An 18,855-nucleotide genomic window follows, 5' to 3' on the forward strand; every position below is an offset into this window, starting at 1 on the left:
AGAAAGCAGTCTGGGAAGTATGTCAGAAAGTGGAAGGAAGAACAAACCTGCTCAAGGAGGAACAACATAGCTGCCTTCCCTTCTAATAATCAAAATCCACTCCTCACCACAGCAGACCCCAGGAGGAAAAAAGGCAGGCTGCTTGGTGCCCGCACACTGAGATGATGATAGAAGCTCCCGAATAGGGATGAGGTTATCATGTAACAGCTGTCACCTTGGCCCAGTACTTCAGATCAGTGACCTGCTGTGATTACAGAGAAGCTGTCTGTATGTTCCAGAAAATCTCCTCAAAAATATGTCCCAAGTAAGGGCGTTATCAACTAGTTCTTAGCACCAAGATTTACAGACTTGCTGATTATCTGTTAGGTTCTAACCACTATCAAAGAAAAGCTATTTCAAAGGTAAACAGTCTCTATTATCCTAAAGGTTCCCAATTTGCACCTTGCTATACAATGTGCCAGGAAACCCCAGTGGCGTAGTGGTTAAGTGCTACGGCTGCTAACCAAAGGGTCGGCAGTTCGAATCCGCCAGGCACTCCTTGGAAACTCTATGGGGCAGCTCTACTCTGTCCTATAAGGTCGCTATAAGTCGGAATCGACTTGACGGCACTGGGTTTTGGTATACAGTGTGCCACAGTGGTTAAGTGCTATAGCTGCTAACCAAAACGTGGGCAGTTTGAATCCGCCAGGCACTCCTTGGAAACTCTATGGGGCAGCTCTACTCTGTCCTATAAGGTCGCTATAAGTCGGAATCGACTTGACGGCACTGGGTTTTGGTATACAGTGTGCCACAGTGGTTAAGTGCTATAGCTGCTAACCAAAACGTGGGCAGTTTGAATCCGCCAGGCACTCCTTGGAAACTCTATGGGGCAGTTCTACTCTGTCCTGTAGGGTCGCTATGAGTTGGAATCAACAGCAACCAGTTATACAACGTGATTAATTGTGTGCTATCTCTAAGTAAAGGTCAAAAATACTTTCAAACAACTGTCACTGGCTTTGACCGAAGCACAGCTATCCACTCCTGTCAACTTAATGCAGCCATAATGGAGTCCAGTTCATTGAGAAGTTAACTTGATGAGATTTACAGTGGCGGCCAGCTCACTCAGCACAGGAAAGTGCACCCATACTGAACACATTAAATCTGTGCAGCACATCAGTAGACACAAAGTACTTACTGCCACGAACAGCATACAGTACATGGAGAACGAAGAGTGGCCCGAGTAGAAGGACAACCTAGAAGAGAAAGGAAAAGATGAGAAATGTTCATTTTCTCTCCTAGAGGCCAAGAATATTCTTGATTTCAGAAATCTCCTTTAGCTTCTCTGTGCACACACCTCCCTCCCCTACCTTCAGATATTGTGGGGAAGAAGGGGTGTTAGTTAGGACAAGGAACAATTAAATCCAGGGAGAATCTGAGGTCAGACGTCTACATAGTATCTTTTTGTTCGAGCTTTTTCAGGATGAGTAATGAATCACTGCGAACATACTTGCCCAGCAGAAGATGTGAGAGGAATAAATACTTGACAAATGAACTGGCATCAATGTCCTTGCCTTTATTACATGTAAATTCATGTGACCATGACTTAAGTTTTATTTTCCACTTGCTGGGTATGCCACTGAATAATGATTAAAAATACCCCCACTGGAACACTAAAAAATTGATTACTTTTTTCCATTCATGGGTATATTTTAGTGTTTTAAATGGGCACACTTCTTGCCTCAGGCTTTCCCACTAGAGTAAGTGCTTCTGTTTGACATTCACTTTACATTGTGTACTGACAATCCTGTACAACATGAATCATCTCTTTCAATATTACAGTCTATAAACATCTGAATACCATGTTCCCCACCTAAAAATGATGAAATGCTTGGAAAATTTAATTTCATAGCACTTCTACAAAAGAAAAATAAAGCTCACTAACATTCATGATCTAAATTCTTACAGAGAATTAGCCACTGATGTAGAAGAGGCCAGCATATTTGGTACAGTTAAAGCATGCCAAGATTCACGAGGCAAACAATGCTTCTCCTGACTGCTCTCCTTAAATAAAGAACAAGAGGGACAAACTCCGAAGTGTTTATTACACCTAGCCTTAGTTCAGAAGGAATTTAATAAAACCCAGAGTAGCCTTATATAGATTTTTTTTCATCACCATGACCTCAGTGGAAATGTTTAAGATTTTTGCCCTGGCCTAAGAACCCTGTCCTGTTCTTAAGATTTTAACCTCACACTATTATAGCCTCTTCATCAAGGTAGATGCAGTAACAATCTAAGCTCATTTTTTCCATCAAAACTTATGAAAATCTTTTCAGAAAGCAAAGTTTACATAGATACAAATATATTCTGAAATGCAGCTGTGTTAAGTAACTCTGGGAAATGGTCTACTTAACAATGAGTAGCCTTCAATCAATTAGTATGCAGCCTGGTCCTGACCATGTAACTTACTGCAAATGGGATTCTATTCCAAATGGCAAATTTAAGGTTTTGGTTTTTTTCTTAAATTTGTCAGCCAGGGCACCCCCTTCTCCTGAAAGAGCTGATTAGACTCACCTGAACCCCAGTATCATACAGCCTTAACTGTTCACAGCTGTTGACCCCAGTGCCTCTGAGTTCCCATTCCTCAATACTTCATCCTTCTGTCTCTGTACTCCGGCACTCACGTCCATGTCCAGCCTTATAAATCACCAAGGCAACAAAAGCCAGCCCTCATGGGTCACCAGAGGCAATCAGCTCATGTAAATCATTTCTTGATTTTTAAACAGAATTTACTAAATATTTGGGGCTCATGAAGAGGTTTTTTTGGAAGTAGATCACCAGGCCTTTCTCCCAAGGCACCTCTGGGTGAATCTGATTCTCCAGCCCTTTGGTTAGCAGCCAAACACATTAGCCGTTTGCACCACGTAGGGACTCTGCTATTCCCCTTCGCCAGTCACAATATGGAACTGAAGAATGATTTTCAGTATGGCTTTTATACCTATAAAGTCCTTGACTCTAAAAGCAGATGAGATGAGCATCTATTTCACATAAGCAGAAAACAAAATCCTCAACCGCATTACTTAAAAAAAAAAAAAATCTCCTAGGCTTCAGACTTTCCGGAGCCATGAAGGCTGGATGAACCCCTGAAACTACTGCCCTGAGATAATCTTTAAACCTTAAAAATATCCCCCGAGTCTTCTTAAAATCAAACAATAATTTAGTTTAACTAGTAAAATATGTCTGCCTTGAGCATTACACTCTTTTAAGAACAATCTATACTGGATCAAACTGACAACAGCAATTTGAAAGATTAGACAGAGGAAGCTTAGGGGGCAGAGAGTTTATGTTAATGGGGGAGGAACAACTCAGAAAAGGAGGGTGAGAATGGTTGCATAACTCGAAGAGTGTAATCAGTGTCACTGAACTGTACACAGAGAAACTGCTGAATTGGTGTATGTTTTGCTTTGTTATATTTTCAATAACAAAATAAAATAGAAAAAAAAAGTTAAGCCACTGAGAATGGTCTTCACGCTGAAAAACTCAAAGAAGTAGCTGGCAAGCCTAAATTTAAAAAGTACGTAGGTAACTTGACTGATATATGAAACTTTAAAAGTCACAAGATTTAATAAAATTTTAGATTTTGCAGAATATTATTTTCACCCATTAGATGAAAATATATATATATATATATGTTTGTATGAAGCATAAAAGAGAAATTCTTAAATTCAGCTTTACAGAAAGTTTCAAAAAGCTTAATATCTACTTATTTCACGATCAGAAGCTAACGTTCAGTTCTTATGCGCTCTGTCTTCTGCTTGAAGTGATTTTATTGATTGGTTTGAAAATCACAATGAAAATATATCCTATGTATTCTTCTTTGACTTCTAACTTCAACACATTTTTCATTCACACTTTCACTATTTTATCCATGTTGATACATGTATTATTCATTTTCATTGCTATATTATATTCCATTGTGTGATTATACCATAATTTTATCATTCTATTGTGTTAAGCATTTCGATTGTTTCCAGTTATTTTTCAAGCTATTGTGAACAGAGCTAAAAACGAACATTCTTGTACACTTCTCCTGGTATAGCATCCAAGACTTTTTAAGGGTATACATCTAAAACAAGAATTAAGTCATAAGCTCGAGTTTTACTAGGCAATGCTATTTTGTTTTCCATAAGTTACTGTACCAATTTATATTCTCATTAATGGTATGTAAGGATACCACATCCTTGCCAATCCTTAACCTTGACAGACAAAAATTATTAAGTCCCTATGATGAGTGTGAAATGCTATTTTACCATGGGTTAATTTTGCATTTCCTGATTACTAGTGAGGTTGAAGGCCTTTTCACTTTCCTAAATTTTCTAGTTCTATTAAATTTTTGGAGTTTCCTTTGGGGTTTTCCATGTAGACACTCATATCATCAACAATTAATCACAACTTTTGTGTACTTAAACCTTTCATTTCTTATCCTTGCCTGATTATGCTGGTGACAGGAGGCACTGATTTTAAAGGTAACATTTTAATATTTCACCAGTTAGTCTGACGTCTGCTGTAGATTTTTTTTAGCTGTCTTAGTCATCTAGTGCTGCTATAACAGAAATACCACAAATGGATGGCTTTAACAAACAGAAGTTTATTCTCTCACAGTCTAGTAGACTAGAAGTTCATATTCAGGGCATTGGCTCCAGGGGAAGGCTTTCTCTGTCAGTTCTGGAGGAAGGTCCTTGTCATCAATATTTCCCTGGACCAGCAGCTTCTCTGCACAGGAACCCTGGGTCCAAAGGACACACACTGCTCTCGGCACTGCTTTCTTGGTGGTATACGGTGCCCCACTCTCTGCTTGCTTCCCTTTCATCTCTTGTAAGATAAAAGGTGGTGCAGGCCACAGCCAAAGGAAACTCCCATTACCTTGGATCAAGGATGTGACCTGAGTTACATTCTACCCTAATCCTCTTTAACCAGAAGCAGAGATTATAACACCTGGGAAAATCACAAAATGGAGGACAACCACACAATACTGGGAATCATGGCCTAACCAAGTGGACACATATTTTTGGGGTACAGAATTCAACCCACAACATTCTACCCTTTGGCCCCCCAAAATTCATGTCCTTGCCACATGTAAAACATATTCATCCCCTCTTATCACAGCAAAAGTCTTAAATCAACTCCAAATCCAGAAATTCCTCTTCATCTATGAAATCCAGAATACAAGTTATCTGCTTCCAAAGTACAACGGCAGAAAAGGCACAAGCTACACATTTCCATTACAAATGGGAGAAACTGGAGGTAAAGAAGGCGTAACAGGCACCAAGCAAGTCAGCAGAACACATTACATTAGCGATCAAGGCTTTGAATATAATCCTCTGTTCTCTGAGACCATTTACATGCTAGCCCTGCCCTCCACACTCTAGGTATTGGCCACACTATCCAGATTCTGAGTAGAGGCCCCTCGGCCCTGAGCTTCAGCTCTCAACTTCCAAGCCTGCTTCAGCTCTGCCTTCCAGGCAACTCTGCTCCTTTGGCTTTAGGCACACAGTTCTCCTAGTCCATCTGAGTGGTGACTCGACCTTTAGAAACACCATAGGCCAGGGCTCTACCCTTTGAAACCCCAGAGGTCTTAGCCATACCTTTTGAGACTGAGGCAGCTTGGCTTACTGTGTTCCTTTGCCTCTCAGCCATCGGGCCTCATGCCTGCATCTACCCTGCTGGTTCAAGTATTTCAAAGCTCAGTAGCTCCACCGATAAGTGCCCAGAGGCACCCAACTCTGCCAGTAAGCCTCCTGCGCACAGGCACTCAGCTCCCTTGCTTCGTGAGTTGGCTCCAGTGCTGTCTAGTGCTGGTCTCCTGGTTCTGTTTCTGCTGGTTTGCTGCTGCTGCCGTTTCTCACCATCTGCACCTTCTCCAGTGTTAACAGTTCTCCTCACTTCCTCCTGAGTCTTCTATCCATTCACAGTTTCAAGAACGCTTCCAAATTTTAGGTATCTGTTAGAGCAGCACCCCACTCTCTGTACCAAATGTCTTAGGCTGGGTTCTCTACAGAAGTAACACCAGTAAAGCATCTAAACATATATATATATATATATAAACCAAAAACCAAACCCACTGCCATCGACTCCGACTCATAGCGACCCTACAGGACAGGGTAGAACTGCCCCATAGGGTTTCCAAGGAGCGCCTGGTGGATTCGAACTGCTGACCTCTTGGTTAGCAGCCTGTAGCACTTAACCACTACACCACCAGGTTTCCAAATATATAGAGAGAGACAGATTTATAACAAGGAAATGGCTCAAGCAATTATAGAGGCTGAAACGTCCCAAGTCCATGGATCAGGACAGAGGTTTCTTCTGCTTCACATAACCACAGGGGCTTGAGAACCCAAGATCGGCAGGTTGGAGGGCAGGGCCCTTGTTCACAGGCTGTGAAGATCGACGAATCGCAAGATAGGTAGATAAGTTGCTAGCTTAAGTCCCAAGAACCAGAGGTCAGATGAAGAGGTGGCACCGCAGGCAAAAGCCAGAATGTCCACTTATATTCCCATGCAGGACACATGCCCAAGGCAACTCCCTTTCAACCGATGGGCTCCTCACAGCAGATTCTATCACGGGGGTGATCACATATAAACACTGAGAATCATGGCCCAGACAAGCTGCCACACAATATTAACCATCGCTATCCTTTACCAGACTAGGCAAATACCCTTTTCTTCTACAGTGGTTATCATGAACGTTGACTTTTGCATTCATTTCTTGAGATAATCAAGGTTAGTCTCCTTTGAATTGTTAATGTGGTGAATGAAAACAGTTTTCAGATATTGAGCTAATCTTACATTCTTAGAATAAACTCAACATGGTCATGACATATTTTCTTAATACACTTCTGGATACAACTGCTAATTTTGTTTAGCATGCATACATCTACGTTCCTGAGTGGAAGAGGTCTAATATCTTTCTTGCATTATTCTTTTGGTATTCAGAATACACTAGCCTCAAACACTGTGTTCACTCTTTTCATACTTTTAAAGATCATGATTATTGATTCCTTGAAGATTTTGTAGAACACATCTGAAAAATTATCATGTTGTAGGTGCCACTGAGTCGCTTACAATTCACAGCGACCCTATGTACAACAGAACAAAACACTGCCCCGTCCTACGCCATCCACACAATCGTTGCTATGTTTGCGCCCATTGTTGCAGCCACTATGTCTATCTCGTTGAGGGTCTTCCTCTTTTTCACTGACCCTCTACTTTACCAAGCATGATGTCCTTCTCCAGGGAATCGTCTCTCCTGATAACATGTCCAAAGTACCTAACACTAAGTCTCAACATCCTCCCCTCTAAGGAACATTCTGGCTGTACTTCTTCCAAGACAGATTTGTTCGTTCTTCTGGTAGTCCATAGTATATTCAATATTCTTCACCAATACCATAATTCAAAGGTATCAATTCTTCAGTCTTCCTTATTCATTGGCCAGCTTTCACATGCATATGAGGCAATTGAAAATACCATGGCTTGGGTCAGGTGCCCCTTAGCCCTCAAAGTGACATCTTTGCTTTTCAACACTTTAAAGAGGTCTTTTGCAGCCGATTTGCCCAATGCAATGTGTCTTTTGATTTCTTGACTGCTGCTTCCATGGCTGTTGATTGTGGATCCATGTAAAATGAAATCCTTGACGTCAATCTTTTCTCCATTTATCATGATGTTGCTTATCGGTCCAGGTGTGAGGATTTTTGTTTTCTTTATGTTGAGGTGTAATCCATACTGAAGGCAGTAGTCTTTGATCTTCATCAGTAAGTGCTTCAAGTCCTCTTTGCTTCCAGCAATAATCATCTCGGCTTGCTGACTGTTAGATTATTTTTAACTGCTAACGCAATTCCTTGAAGGGTTAGAGAAACATTTAAATTTTTTCTATCTTTAAAAAGTAATTTTGGTGATACTTTCATAGAAATTTGTCCATTTCACACAAGTTTGCAAATCCGACATAAAATTGTTCAAAAATATTTTATGAAAACTGTTACATCTGGGGCTATAACTTTTTTCATTCTCAAGTGGTTTATTTACATCTTTCTTTTTCCTTGAATAATTTTGCTAGAGGCTTGTTGACATTCCTAGTTTTATTTTTTCCCCAAATAACCAATCTTTTAATTTCTTGATCCTCTCTACTGCACCTTTATTTTCTATTTCACTGATATCTATCCTTTCTGTTCTTCTTTTTTTAGGAGTTTATTCTATTATCTAGGAGCCCTGGTTGTGCAGTGGTTAAAGCACTCACCTGTTAACCAAAAAGTCAGTGGTTCGAACCCATAAGACTCTTCCTGGGAGAAAGATGTGACAGTCTGCTTCTGTAAATATTACAGTCTTGAAAACCCTTTGGGCAGTTCTACTCTACAGGACCACTATGAGTCGGAATTGCCTCGATGGCAACAGGTTTGGTTTTTTTGGTTCCCACTCCCAAGCTGTTTTGGCTGCATGCTACAAATTTTAATGTTATTTTTGTTATCATTCAAGTCCACATATTTTCTAGTATCCATATGATTTCTTCTATAATCCATGAGTTACTCAGACTTTTTTAATTTGAAAAACATGGGTTTTTGTTACTGATTTCTTACCAATTGTGATGCAAAAAAAAATGTGACAGGACACTTATACTTTGAAATGTGTTGAGGCTTGCTTTATTGCTTAATGTGGTTAATTTTGTAAGTGTTCCACATGTTCTTAAAAAAACGTGTAGGTACCGGCATTTCTACTGGGTATAATGGCCTATATACGCCCATTGGATAAAGTTTCATAATCCTGCTGTTCAAATCATCTATATCCATTCAAATTTTGGCTACTTATAAATTACTGAGATGTGTGTTAAATTCTCCTACTATGATGCTAAGTTTATCCGATTATACCCATTCTATCCATTTTGCTTTCTATATTTTAAAGCTAAGTTATCAGGAACATATAAGAATGGAACTGCTCTATGTTCCAGGTCATTTAAAACTCTTATCAGTCAGGTTAATCTCTGGTAACGCTTTCTGACGTGAAGGCGATTTCATCTAATAATATACCAGCTTTCATTTGGTTTGCATTTGCCTAATATATCTTTTTCTGTCATTTGACTTTCACCTTTCTTTGTCCTTAACATTTTAAATATGTTTACAGCGAACCACGTGTATTTTTAATCCCATCTGAAAAATGAAAAGCTTACTGCTGGTATCTGAATGCATTTTTTGAATCCACCAGCCGATCCTTGCACACCCTATGGCATATAGTTCTAGCCCATCCTATAAAATCACTATAAGTCAGAACCAACTCAACAACAATGGGTTATTTTTCCTACTCTTAGGTTATTTCCTTCTCCTGAACTGTACTGATCAAAATAACCACTGCCACTTCCCCATTTCTTATTCCTTCCACTGTAATTTGGAAATTTTACTCTTTTTATTGTTTGCTCTGGACATTTTAACATGCATAGTTATCGCAAATACATTTACCCACCTCCCAGACCACATCATAACACAAGGCTTTAACTCCAAATCACCATTATCCCACCTTATATGATATTTCATAGTTTATGTTCTGTCTTGATATTTCTTACCCTACAAATGACATCGTTATTGAAACAGTCTATGTTGAGATTTTCCCATATTAACCATTTCATCAATCACCTTTGCTTCTTGAACCTCAACTGTTCCCGATATATTTTTCTTCTTCTTGATATACATCTTTTAGCTGTTTAGTTTGAAAATGTCTTTATTTTGCATTCATTCTTGAAATATAACTGCATTCATTCTTGAAAGTAAAGAATTATAGACTGGCCTTTTTTTTTTTTTTTTTTTTCCTCATCTCTTGGAGAATATCATTACAGAATTTTCGGCCTTCTGTTTTCACTGATGAAACATAAGCCATGTGTCTACCATTTCTTTCTAGGTAATCTGTCTGTTGTATGACTGCTGCCCTTTCCCCACCCCCACTATAGCATCCGCCCCCACAAACTAGTCAGTGTTCTCCAGTTTCACTATGATGTATCTAATATGAATGTTGTTGTTGTTAGGTGTCCTCAAGTCAGTTCAAACTCACAGCAACCCTATATACAACAGAACAAAACACTGCCCGGCCCTGCATCATCCTGACAATCTTTGCTGTTTGAGCCCATTGTTGTAGCCACTGTGTTAATCCATCTAATCTGGGGTCTTCCTCTTTTTTGCTGACCCACTACTTTACCAAGCATGATGTCCTTCTCCAGGAACTGATCCCTGCTAATAACATGTCCAAAGTACCTAAGACTAAGTCTCGTCTATCTCCCTTCTAAGAAGCATTCATTCTGGCTGTACTTCTTCCAGGACAGGTTTGTTCATTCTTCTGGCAGTCCATGGTATATTCAATATTCTTCACCAACACTATAATTCAAAGGCATCAATTCTTCAGTCTTCCTTATTCACTGTTCAGCTTTCACATGAACATGAGGCAATTGAAAACACCATGCCTTGGGTCAGGCTCACCGTAGTCCTCAAAGTGACATCTTTGCTTTTTAATGCTTTAAAGAGGTCTTTGGCAGCACATTCACCCAATGCAATATGCTGTTCGGTTTCTTAGGCATTGATTGTGGATCCAAGCAAAATGAAATCCTTGACAACATTAATGTTTTCTCCATTTATTATGATGTTGCTTATTGGTCCAGTTGTGAGGATTTTTTTCTTTATGTTGAGGTGTAATCCATATTGAAAGCTGTAGTCTTTGATTTCCATTAGTAAGCGCTTCAAGTCCTCTTCACTTTCCCCAAGCAAGGTTGTGTCTTATCAACCTGCAATATGCAGGTTGTTAGTGAGTCTTCCTCCAAACCTGATGTCATGTTCTTTTTCATACAGTCCAGCTTCTTGGATTATTTGCTCAACATACAGATTGAATAAGTATGGTCAAAGGATACAACCATGACACACACCTTTCCTGATTTTAAACCATGCAGTATCCCCTTTTGCTGTTTGAATGGCTGCCTGTTGATCTATGTACAGGTTCCAAGCATGAGCACTGTGAAGTGTTCTGGAATTCCCATTCTTCATAATACTATCCATAATTTGTTATGATCCACATAGTCAAATGCATTTGCAAATAAAACATAGGTAAATGCCTTTTGGTATTCTCTGATTTCAGCGAAGATTCATCTGACATCAGCAGTGATATCAGTCATTCCACGTCCTCTTCTGTATACAGCTTCAATTTCTGGCATTTCCCCATTGATGTTCTGTTGCAATCATTTTTTAATCTTCTTCACAAAATTTTACTTGTGTGTGAAATTAATGAGTGTTCAATAATTTCCGCATTCTGTTGAATCACTTTTTTTTGAAATGGGCACAAATACGGATCTCTTCCTTTGGTTGGCCAAGTACCTGTCTTCCAAATTTCTTAGCCCAGACAAGTGAGCACCCCCAGCGCTGCAACCATTTGTTGAAACATCTGAATTGACAGTCCCTCAATTCCTGAAGCCTTGTTTTTCACCAGTGTCTTCAGTGCAGCTTGGAATTCTTTCTTCAATACCATCGGTTCTTGATCATATGCCACCTCCTGAAATGGATGAATGTTGACCAGTTCTTTTGGTACAGTGACTCTGTATATTCCTTCCATCTCCTTTTGATGCTTACTGTATCATTCAATATTTTGCCCACAGAATCCTTCAAAATTGCAACTCATACTTTGAATTTTTTCTTCCATTCTTTCAATTTAAGAAATACCGAGCATGTTCTTCCCTTTTGGTTTTCTAACTCCAGGCCTTTGCACATTTCATTTTAATACTTTGTCTTCTTGAGTTACCCTTTGAAATCTTCTATTCAGCTCATCATTTCTTTCATTTGCTTTAGCTACTCTGTGTTCAAGAGCAAGTTTCAGAGTCCCTTCTGACATGCATTTTGGTCTTTTCTTTCTTTCCGTGTTTTTAATGAGCTTTTGCTTTCTTCATGTATAATGTCCTTGATGTCATCCCACAGCTCGTCTGGTGTTCAGTCATTAGTGTTCAACACATCAAATCTATTCTTGAGATGGTCTCTAAATTCAGGTGGGATATACTCAAGGTTGTACTCTAGCTCAAACAGACTTGTTTTAATTTTCTTTAGCTTCAACTTGAACTTGCATGTGAGCAATTCATGGTCAGTTTTATAGCTGACCCCTGGTCTTGTTCTGACTGAGATATTTAGCTTCTCCATCATCTCTTTCCACACATGTAGTTGATTTGATTCCTGCGTATTCCATTTGGTGAAATCCACTTGTACAGCTGCCATTTATGTTGTTGATAAAAAGGCATTTCCAATGAACAGGTCGTTGGTCTCCCAAAACGCTATTATGTAGCCTCTGGCATTGTTTTTATCACCAAGGCCATATTTTACAACTACTGGTCCTTCTTCTTTGTTTCCAACTTTCCTATTCCAGTCACCAGTAATTATCAATGCATCTTGATTGCATGTTTGATCAATTTCAAACTGCAGAATTTGGTAAACATCAATTTCTTCATCTTTGGCACTAGTAGTTGCTACATAAATTTGAGTAATAGTCGTATTAACTGGTCTTCCTTGTAGGTGTATGGATATTACCTATCACTGACAGCACTGTACTTCAGGATAGATCTTGAAATGTTCTTTTTGATGATAAATGTGACATCATTCCTCTAAAAGATGTCATTCTTGGCACAGTAGACCATATGATTGTCCTATTCAAAACAGCCAATACCAGTCCATTTCAGCTCACTAATGCCTAGGATATTGATCTTTATGCATTCCCTTGCATTTTTGACTTCCAGTTTTTCTAGATTCATACTTCATACATTTACGTTATTTAGGGTTGCTATGAGTCAGAGTTGACTTGACGGCAATGGATTTGGATTTTTATGGTAAATAATAACTAACATTTGCAATATTTAAGAGTTTATGTAGTTTGTTGCATGTGTCAACTCTGACTTAAGGCAGCTTGTTTCTATGTCTGCTCATTTATATTAGAATGTAAGTTCATGTTCCTTAGAACTTAAATCTATGGGAAATCTTAGTGTATTTGGCTTACAGAGAGCTCTTCCAGAGGAGATTTGTATTTCCTTCTGCTGAGTACTGAGACCCTCAATGAGATGGACTGACACAGTGACTTCAACAACAGGCTCAAGCATAACAGCGATTCTAAGGATGGCGCAAGACAGGGCAGTGTTTCATTCTGTTGTACACAGGGGTGCTGTTAGAACCAACTTGATGGCACCTAACAACAACAAGGTACTGAGTTCACTATCAACCCTCTTTAAACTTCTGTCTTGGGATTTTCTTAAAAGCCACAATAGTGTAAATTCTGACTCCAGCGTAGTGTGAGTGTTGTCTGGTAGCTAAGAATTATTTTTGATAATTTCCTCTGGGAAGATGCTGCCCTTTGGGGAGCTTTATATTTATCATAGGTTGTCTTAGTTATCTAGTGCTGGTATAACAGAAATACCATAAGTAGGTGGCTTTAACAAATAGAAATTTATTTTCCCACAGTTTAGGAGGCTAGAAGTCCAAATTCAGGGTGCCAGCTCTAGGCAAAGGCTTTTTCTGTCAGCTCTGGAGGAAGGTCCTTGTCTCTTCTGAGCCTCTGCTCTTGGGTGATCTTCATGTAGCTTGGCCTCTCTCTTTCCCCACCTCTGCTTCTAGCTTGCATTTTCTCTCTCTTATCTCAAAAGAGACTGGCTCATGATACATTCTGCAATAATCCTGTCTCATTAATATAACAAAGGCAACCCATCTCCAAATGGGGTTATAACCACAGGAATAGAGACTAAGATTTATAATCCATACTTTGGGGGGACACAATTCGATCCATAACATGGGCCTCTCCTGTGTTTTTCTACGCTGCTCAGGCCTCAGGATTTGTCTCCTGGGTCCCAGATTAATTCTTTTACTTTCCCACCAACTCAGCTATTTATTAAGAGCACTGGTATGTATTTCAAGGTTATATATATTTTAAGATATAATACATATGAACATGTAGAAGTGTATGTGATATATTATCTAGCATTTTTAGTTGTCTCATATCAAGAGGCATTTCTAATCATCTATTTGCCAGATACAGAAGTAGAGTTTTTTAAAGCAAGACTAGGACTAATGTTTTCTAGACTCAATCGCTTTACTAAGAGAGGCAACAGTCTGGCAAAAGCAGGTTCTTTCTAGTTATATAATGGCCAGTGCTCACAAAATGTTTCCAGTGATTATTATTACCACCAACTCACTTGATATGCCAAAATTGGCTCTGCTGTACATTGGGAGAACTTCCTTTTTTCCCCTAAAAATTATCCTGGAATTGATTCCTGATGTAGTCTAAGGCAGAAAACACCATCAAAAGACTGTTAATGGTCACGAATTACTGAGTACCTTCTAGCTGCAAGTACTTGATATACAGTATTTCTGCTCCTCACAAAAACCCTCGTGGTGGAGACTATCAGTCCTATTTAACAGATAAAGAAACTAAGCCTCAGAAAATTTCAATAATTTACTCAAAAGACATATCTCTTTGAGGTTCAGATCTGAATCTTCCCAACTGCAAGGTGTAGAATCCCTTGCAATAAACAGTTTGGCCTCGGGTCCTAGTTCCTGAGAGCTAGACCACACCTGAGGCCGATGAGTACGGGCTGACCAGACTAGGAGGGGCCACCTGGGGCCGGATGCAGAAGTCTCAGGAGGCATGATGTAATCTATTATGGCCATATGATAAGGCCACTAAAGACCTTGGAAGATGGGGACTCAGTGTAGCTTCGGTGTGACGAGAGTGAACATCTACTCTCAGGAGGGTAAGCACATTCCCTGGAAACACGGAAGCTTCGTGCCGAGACTCCTCTCAGATTTTACCCTATGTGTTTCTATCTTTTTTTTCTGCTAGATTAAAGATTAAGCTCCTTTCCCTAGAGTTTGTGAGTCATTCTTACAGGTTATGTAACCCAAGGAACAGAGAGGGGACCAGTACCCACTGACCTAACCCCAGGAGAATGGGGATGACAGAGAACGGGCCACATTGAACAGCTGGGGTCTGGACTGACCAGGGAAAGGAAGGTGAAATTTCTACAGGACATAGTTGGCATGGGGGGGTGTGGTTTATTATCCACCACACATTTGGTGTCAGAGCTGGATCATTTCAGCCTCTCTGGACTGGTCTGCATGACTGTCGTAGTGAGCAGGTTTAGCTAGGGAGAGCCTTGCAAAGGGCACCAGCTCTTGGCTACCACGCCATGATTTCATTCCTGTGAGGGGCAAACAAACGCAGCAGCAACTTGAGTCCCGCCATGCCTATGCAGCGGCGTACCCACCAGTAAAAACAGGAATCACAGTTTGTAGCAAGTTAAATGAACAAGGTATCAAACAAAGTGGTAAGTAGAGAAATAAATACTATAAAAAAATACCAAAAGATAGTAATCATGAAGTAATTTACAATATAAAACTTTTACTTGTAAAAGTGTCAATGAATTTGAGAATAGAAAACTAACAAGATTGTAAAATGTGTGGAATATATAAAGAAGAAATTAGATTTAATCTGTGAAAACAGATATTGAAAATGTGTACATAATCATTTTAAGAGAATAGTAATGGGGCTTTGTACACTCTGAAGATGAAAGGAAGGCAAACTGCAACATAAGGCATTTTTTTCAAATGTCATTTCCTGATTATAAAATTCACATAACAGATTAACTTGAAGGACATGATAAATTTCCCTTCTGTGATAACCTTTAAACATGGACTAATACTGTAAAACTATTAAAATATGTCCCATACAGAGGGACATAGAAGCAATGTCCTCTCAGTTCTTATAGTTCTGTGATTCCATGAATAATAAACTTTCTCCAAGTATTAGCCCTGTGTTACTTCAAAAGGGTTTTTACAATCAATAACGTGCTAAATGCTTTAGCAATGAGATATCAGGTATACATTAAAAATCTCACATCTAAGATATTCAAAGAATCACGTAACTGATACACGGAGAAAATGGGGACTCCCATACTGCACTGATATGGGCACACACTGTTCAGAATAGGGTTTGGCAATATCTATCCATATGAAAAGGAACCCTGGTAGGAATGATTAAGTACTGGGCTTTTAACCAAAAGGTAGGCGGTTCAAACCCACCCAGCAGCTCCACAGGAAAACACCTGGTTATCTGCATTCTACTCTGCAGAGTAGCTATGAGTCAGAACCAACTAGACAACATACAACATCCACATGTAAAACCTACATATATTTTTGACCAGTAAATCCACTTCTTAGAGAAACCCACACATATTACACAAGGATGTGTGCTACAGCCCTGCTGGCAACTTAAGGACCTGGGACGATGGTTATTTCGCTATTTTTCTGATTACTCCATGTTAGCTAAAAAATGAATTAAACGGCTACATATAAACTAATACAAAATTATCCCCAAGACACATTTCTTGAAATATGTCATTTATTTAAACCATATAACCAAAAACCAAACCAAACCCAATGCCGTCGAGTCGATTCTGACTCATAGCAACCCTATAGGACAGCGGAGAACTGCCCCTTAGAGTTTCCACGGAATGCCTGGCGGATTCGAACTGCTGACCCTTTGGTTAGCAGCCGTAGCACTTAATCACTAAGCCACCAGGGTTTCCTTAAACCATATAAAACTATATAATTTTACATTCAATGTAAAAATACACAGAAAAATGAATGTACAAACTGTAACCATAGCTTTGGGGGAAGATGTGGAATGCAGGTTTTAAAAAGCCTTTTATATTATACAGGGATATTAAATTTATAGGGATAATGTAAATTATTCCTAAAGTAATGGTAAATGTAAATTATCCCCTAAATTATCCATAAAGTAATGCTCATCAAAATCTTTTTTTTCCAATTTTTATTGTGCTTTAAGTGAAAGTTTACAAATCAAGTCAGTCTCTCATACAAAAATATATATACACCTTACTATATACTCCTAATTGCCCTCCCCCTAATGAGACAGCCCGCTCCTTCCCTCCACTGTCCCTTTTTGTGTCCATTCCACTACCTTCTAACCCCCCTGCTCTCTCATCTCGCCTCCAGACAGGAGATGCAAACATAGTCTCAGGTGTCTACTTGATCCAAGAAGCTCATTCTTCACCAGCATCTTTTTCTATCCCATTGTCCAATCCAACCCGTCTGAAGAGTTGGCTCTGGGAATGGCTCCTGTCCTGAGCCAACAGAAGGTCTGGGGGCCATCACTACCGGGGTCCTTCTAGTCTCAGTTAGACCATTAAGTCTGGTCTTTTTATGAGAATGTGGGGTCTGCATCCCACTGCTCTCCTTCTTCCTCAGGGGTTCTCTGTTGTGTTCCCTGTCAGAGCAGTCATCGGTTGTAGCCAGGCACCATCTAGTTCTTCTGGTCTGAGGCTGATGTAGTCTCTGGTTTATGTGGCCCTTTCTGTCTCTTGGGCTCGTAATTATCTGGTGTCCTTGGTGTTCTTCATTCTCCTTTGCTCCAGGTGGGTTGAGACCAATTGATGCATCTTAGATGGCCACCTGCTAGCGTTTAAGACCCCAGACGCCGCTCGCCAAAGTGGGATGCAGAATGTTTTCTTAATAGATTTTATAAGGCCAATTGACATAGATGTCCCCTGAAACCATGGTCCCCAAACCCTCGCCCCTTTGAAGCACTCAGTTTATTCAGGAAACTTCTTTGCTTTTGGTTTAGTCCAGTTGTGCTCACCTCACCTATATTGTGTGCTGTCTTTCCCTTCACCTAAAGTAGTTCTTATGTACTACCTAATTAAGTGACTACCCGTCTCCCTCTCTCCTTCCCTCCCTCCCCCTCTCGTAACCTTCAAAGAATATTTTCTTCTTTCTTTAAACTATTTCTTATAATAGTGGTCTTATATAATATTCGTCCTTTTGCAACTAATTTCACTCAGCATAATGCCTTCCAGATTCCTCCATGTTATGAACTGTTTCACAGATTTCAAAATATCTTTGATAGGCCTATTACAAATTTCCCACAAATCTCTTCCCCACCAAACACGCACACACAACAAACTCCTCTTCCTGACCAATAGTTTCCCTGAGAGTTTCTAAGCTGACAGTGCCCCTACTCAAGAGTACAAATGCAGCTCCCTTGGTAAGGACTCATGCCTAGAACCCAGCAGTAACTAAGGCCCTGTAAACCTGTTCTCACATCTCTCAATGAAATGTTTTGACAGTCGTATGTATCTTTAAACATCATAAGTTGTGTTTTCAATAAAAATACATACGCATAACTTAAATATCACTGAAATTCAGTATTTTAACTCTGCAGTTGTAACTGAACTAAGAAACATGTCATTTTAATACTGAGTGTTTTGGGGAGAGGGAATTTAAAGAATCAGATTTCTAAAAATGTCTAGAAATACAAGAACTATAGTGCCTCTCTCCTCCCAAAAGGTCTGGAAACAAAGATAAAGGCAATAAATGGAGAAGGAATATAAGATGGTCCCAACCAAAATTAACTTAAGTATAATACAACAAAAAATAAGAAATTCATCTTATTTCCTTGAGCCAACCATTACTAATTGAAATAACTGAAAAATTATTTCAGTAGCAGCATAATCCCTGCCATATAGTCTTTTAATTGTTTTTAAAATGATTTTCACATATTCCTATTTAAAACTACACTGCACTCACTATACAGGGTCAACTTTAACCAATCCACTTATACACAGAAAGTGACGTGCCTACCTAAAATAAGATGGACATAACTATTCTAGTTTTTTCATTAATATTAATTCAAATACCACAGCCACAAACAGCAGCGAATTATATGCTGAAAAATTTAACCTCGACAGATATTGGATCATGGCCCCTAAAGGGCACCATGAAAAGGGAAAAAATAGAGAAAACAAAGTAGGACATGGTAA

General features: G+C 39.4%; 1 protein-coding gene across 3 annotated transcripts in view; it reads right to left on the reverse strand.

Annotated features, from left to right (window-relative positions):
- The window catches only part of PLPP1 (phospholipid phosphatase 1), a 130,027-nt gene that overhangs the window by 16,465 nt on the left and 94,707 nt on the right, over nt 1-18,855 (reverse strand). For all 3 annotated transcript variants that reach the window (XM_064271975.1, XM_064271980.1, XM_064271982.1), the window contains exon 4: nt 1,175-1,232. In XM_064271975.1, coding sequence (XP_064128045.1) covers nt 1,175-1,232 — 58 coding nt within the window. The remainder of the gene's footprint in view (nt 1-1,174; nt 1,233-18,855) is intronic.

The sequence above is a fragment of the Loxodonta africana genome, chromosome 2 (assembly GCF_030014295.1).
Source record: "Loxodonta africana isolate mLoxAfr1 chromosome 2, mLoxAfr1.hap2, whole genome shotgun sequence".
Classification (NCBI taxonomy): domain Eukaryota; kingdom Metazoa; phylum Chordata; class Mammalia; order Proboscidea; family Elephantidae; genus Loxodonta; species Loxodonta africana.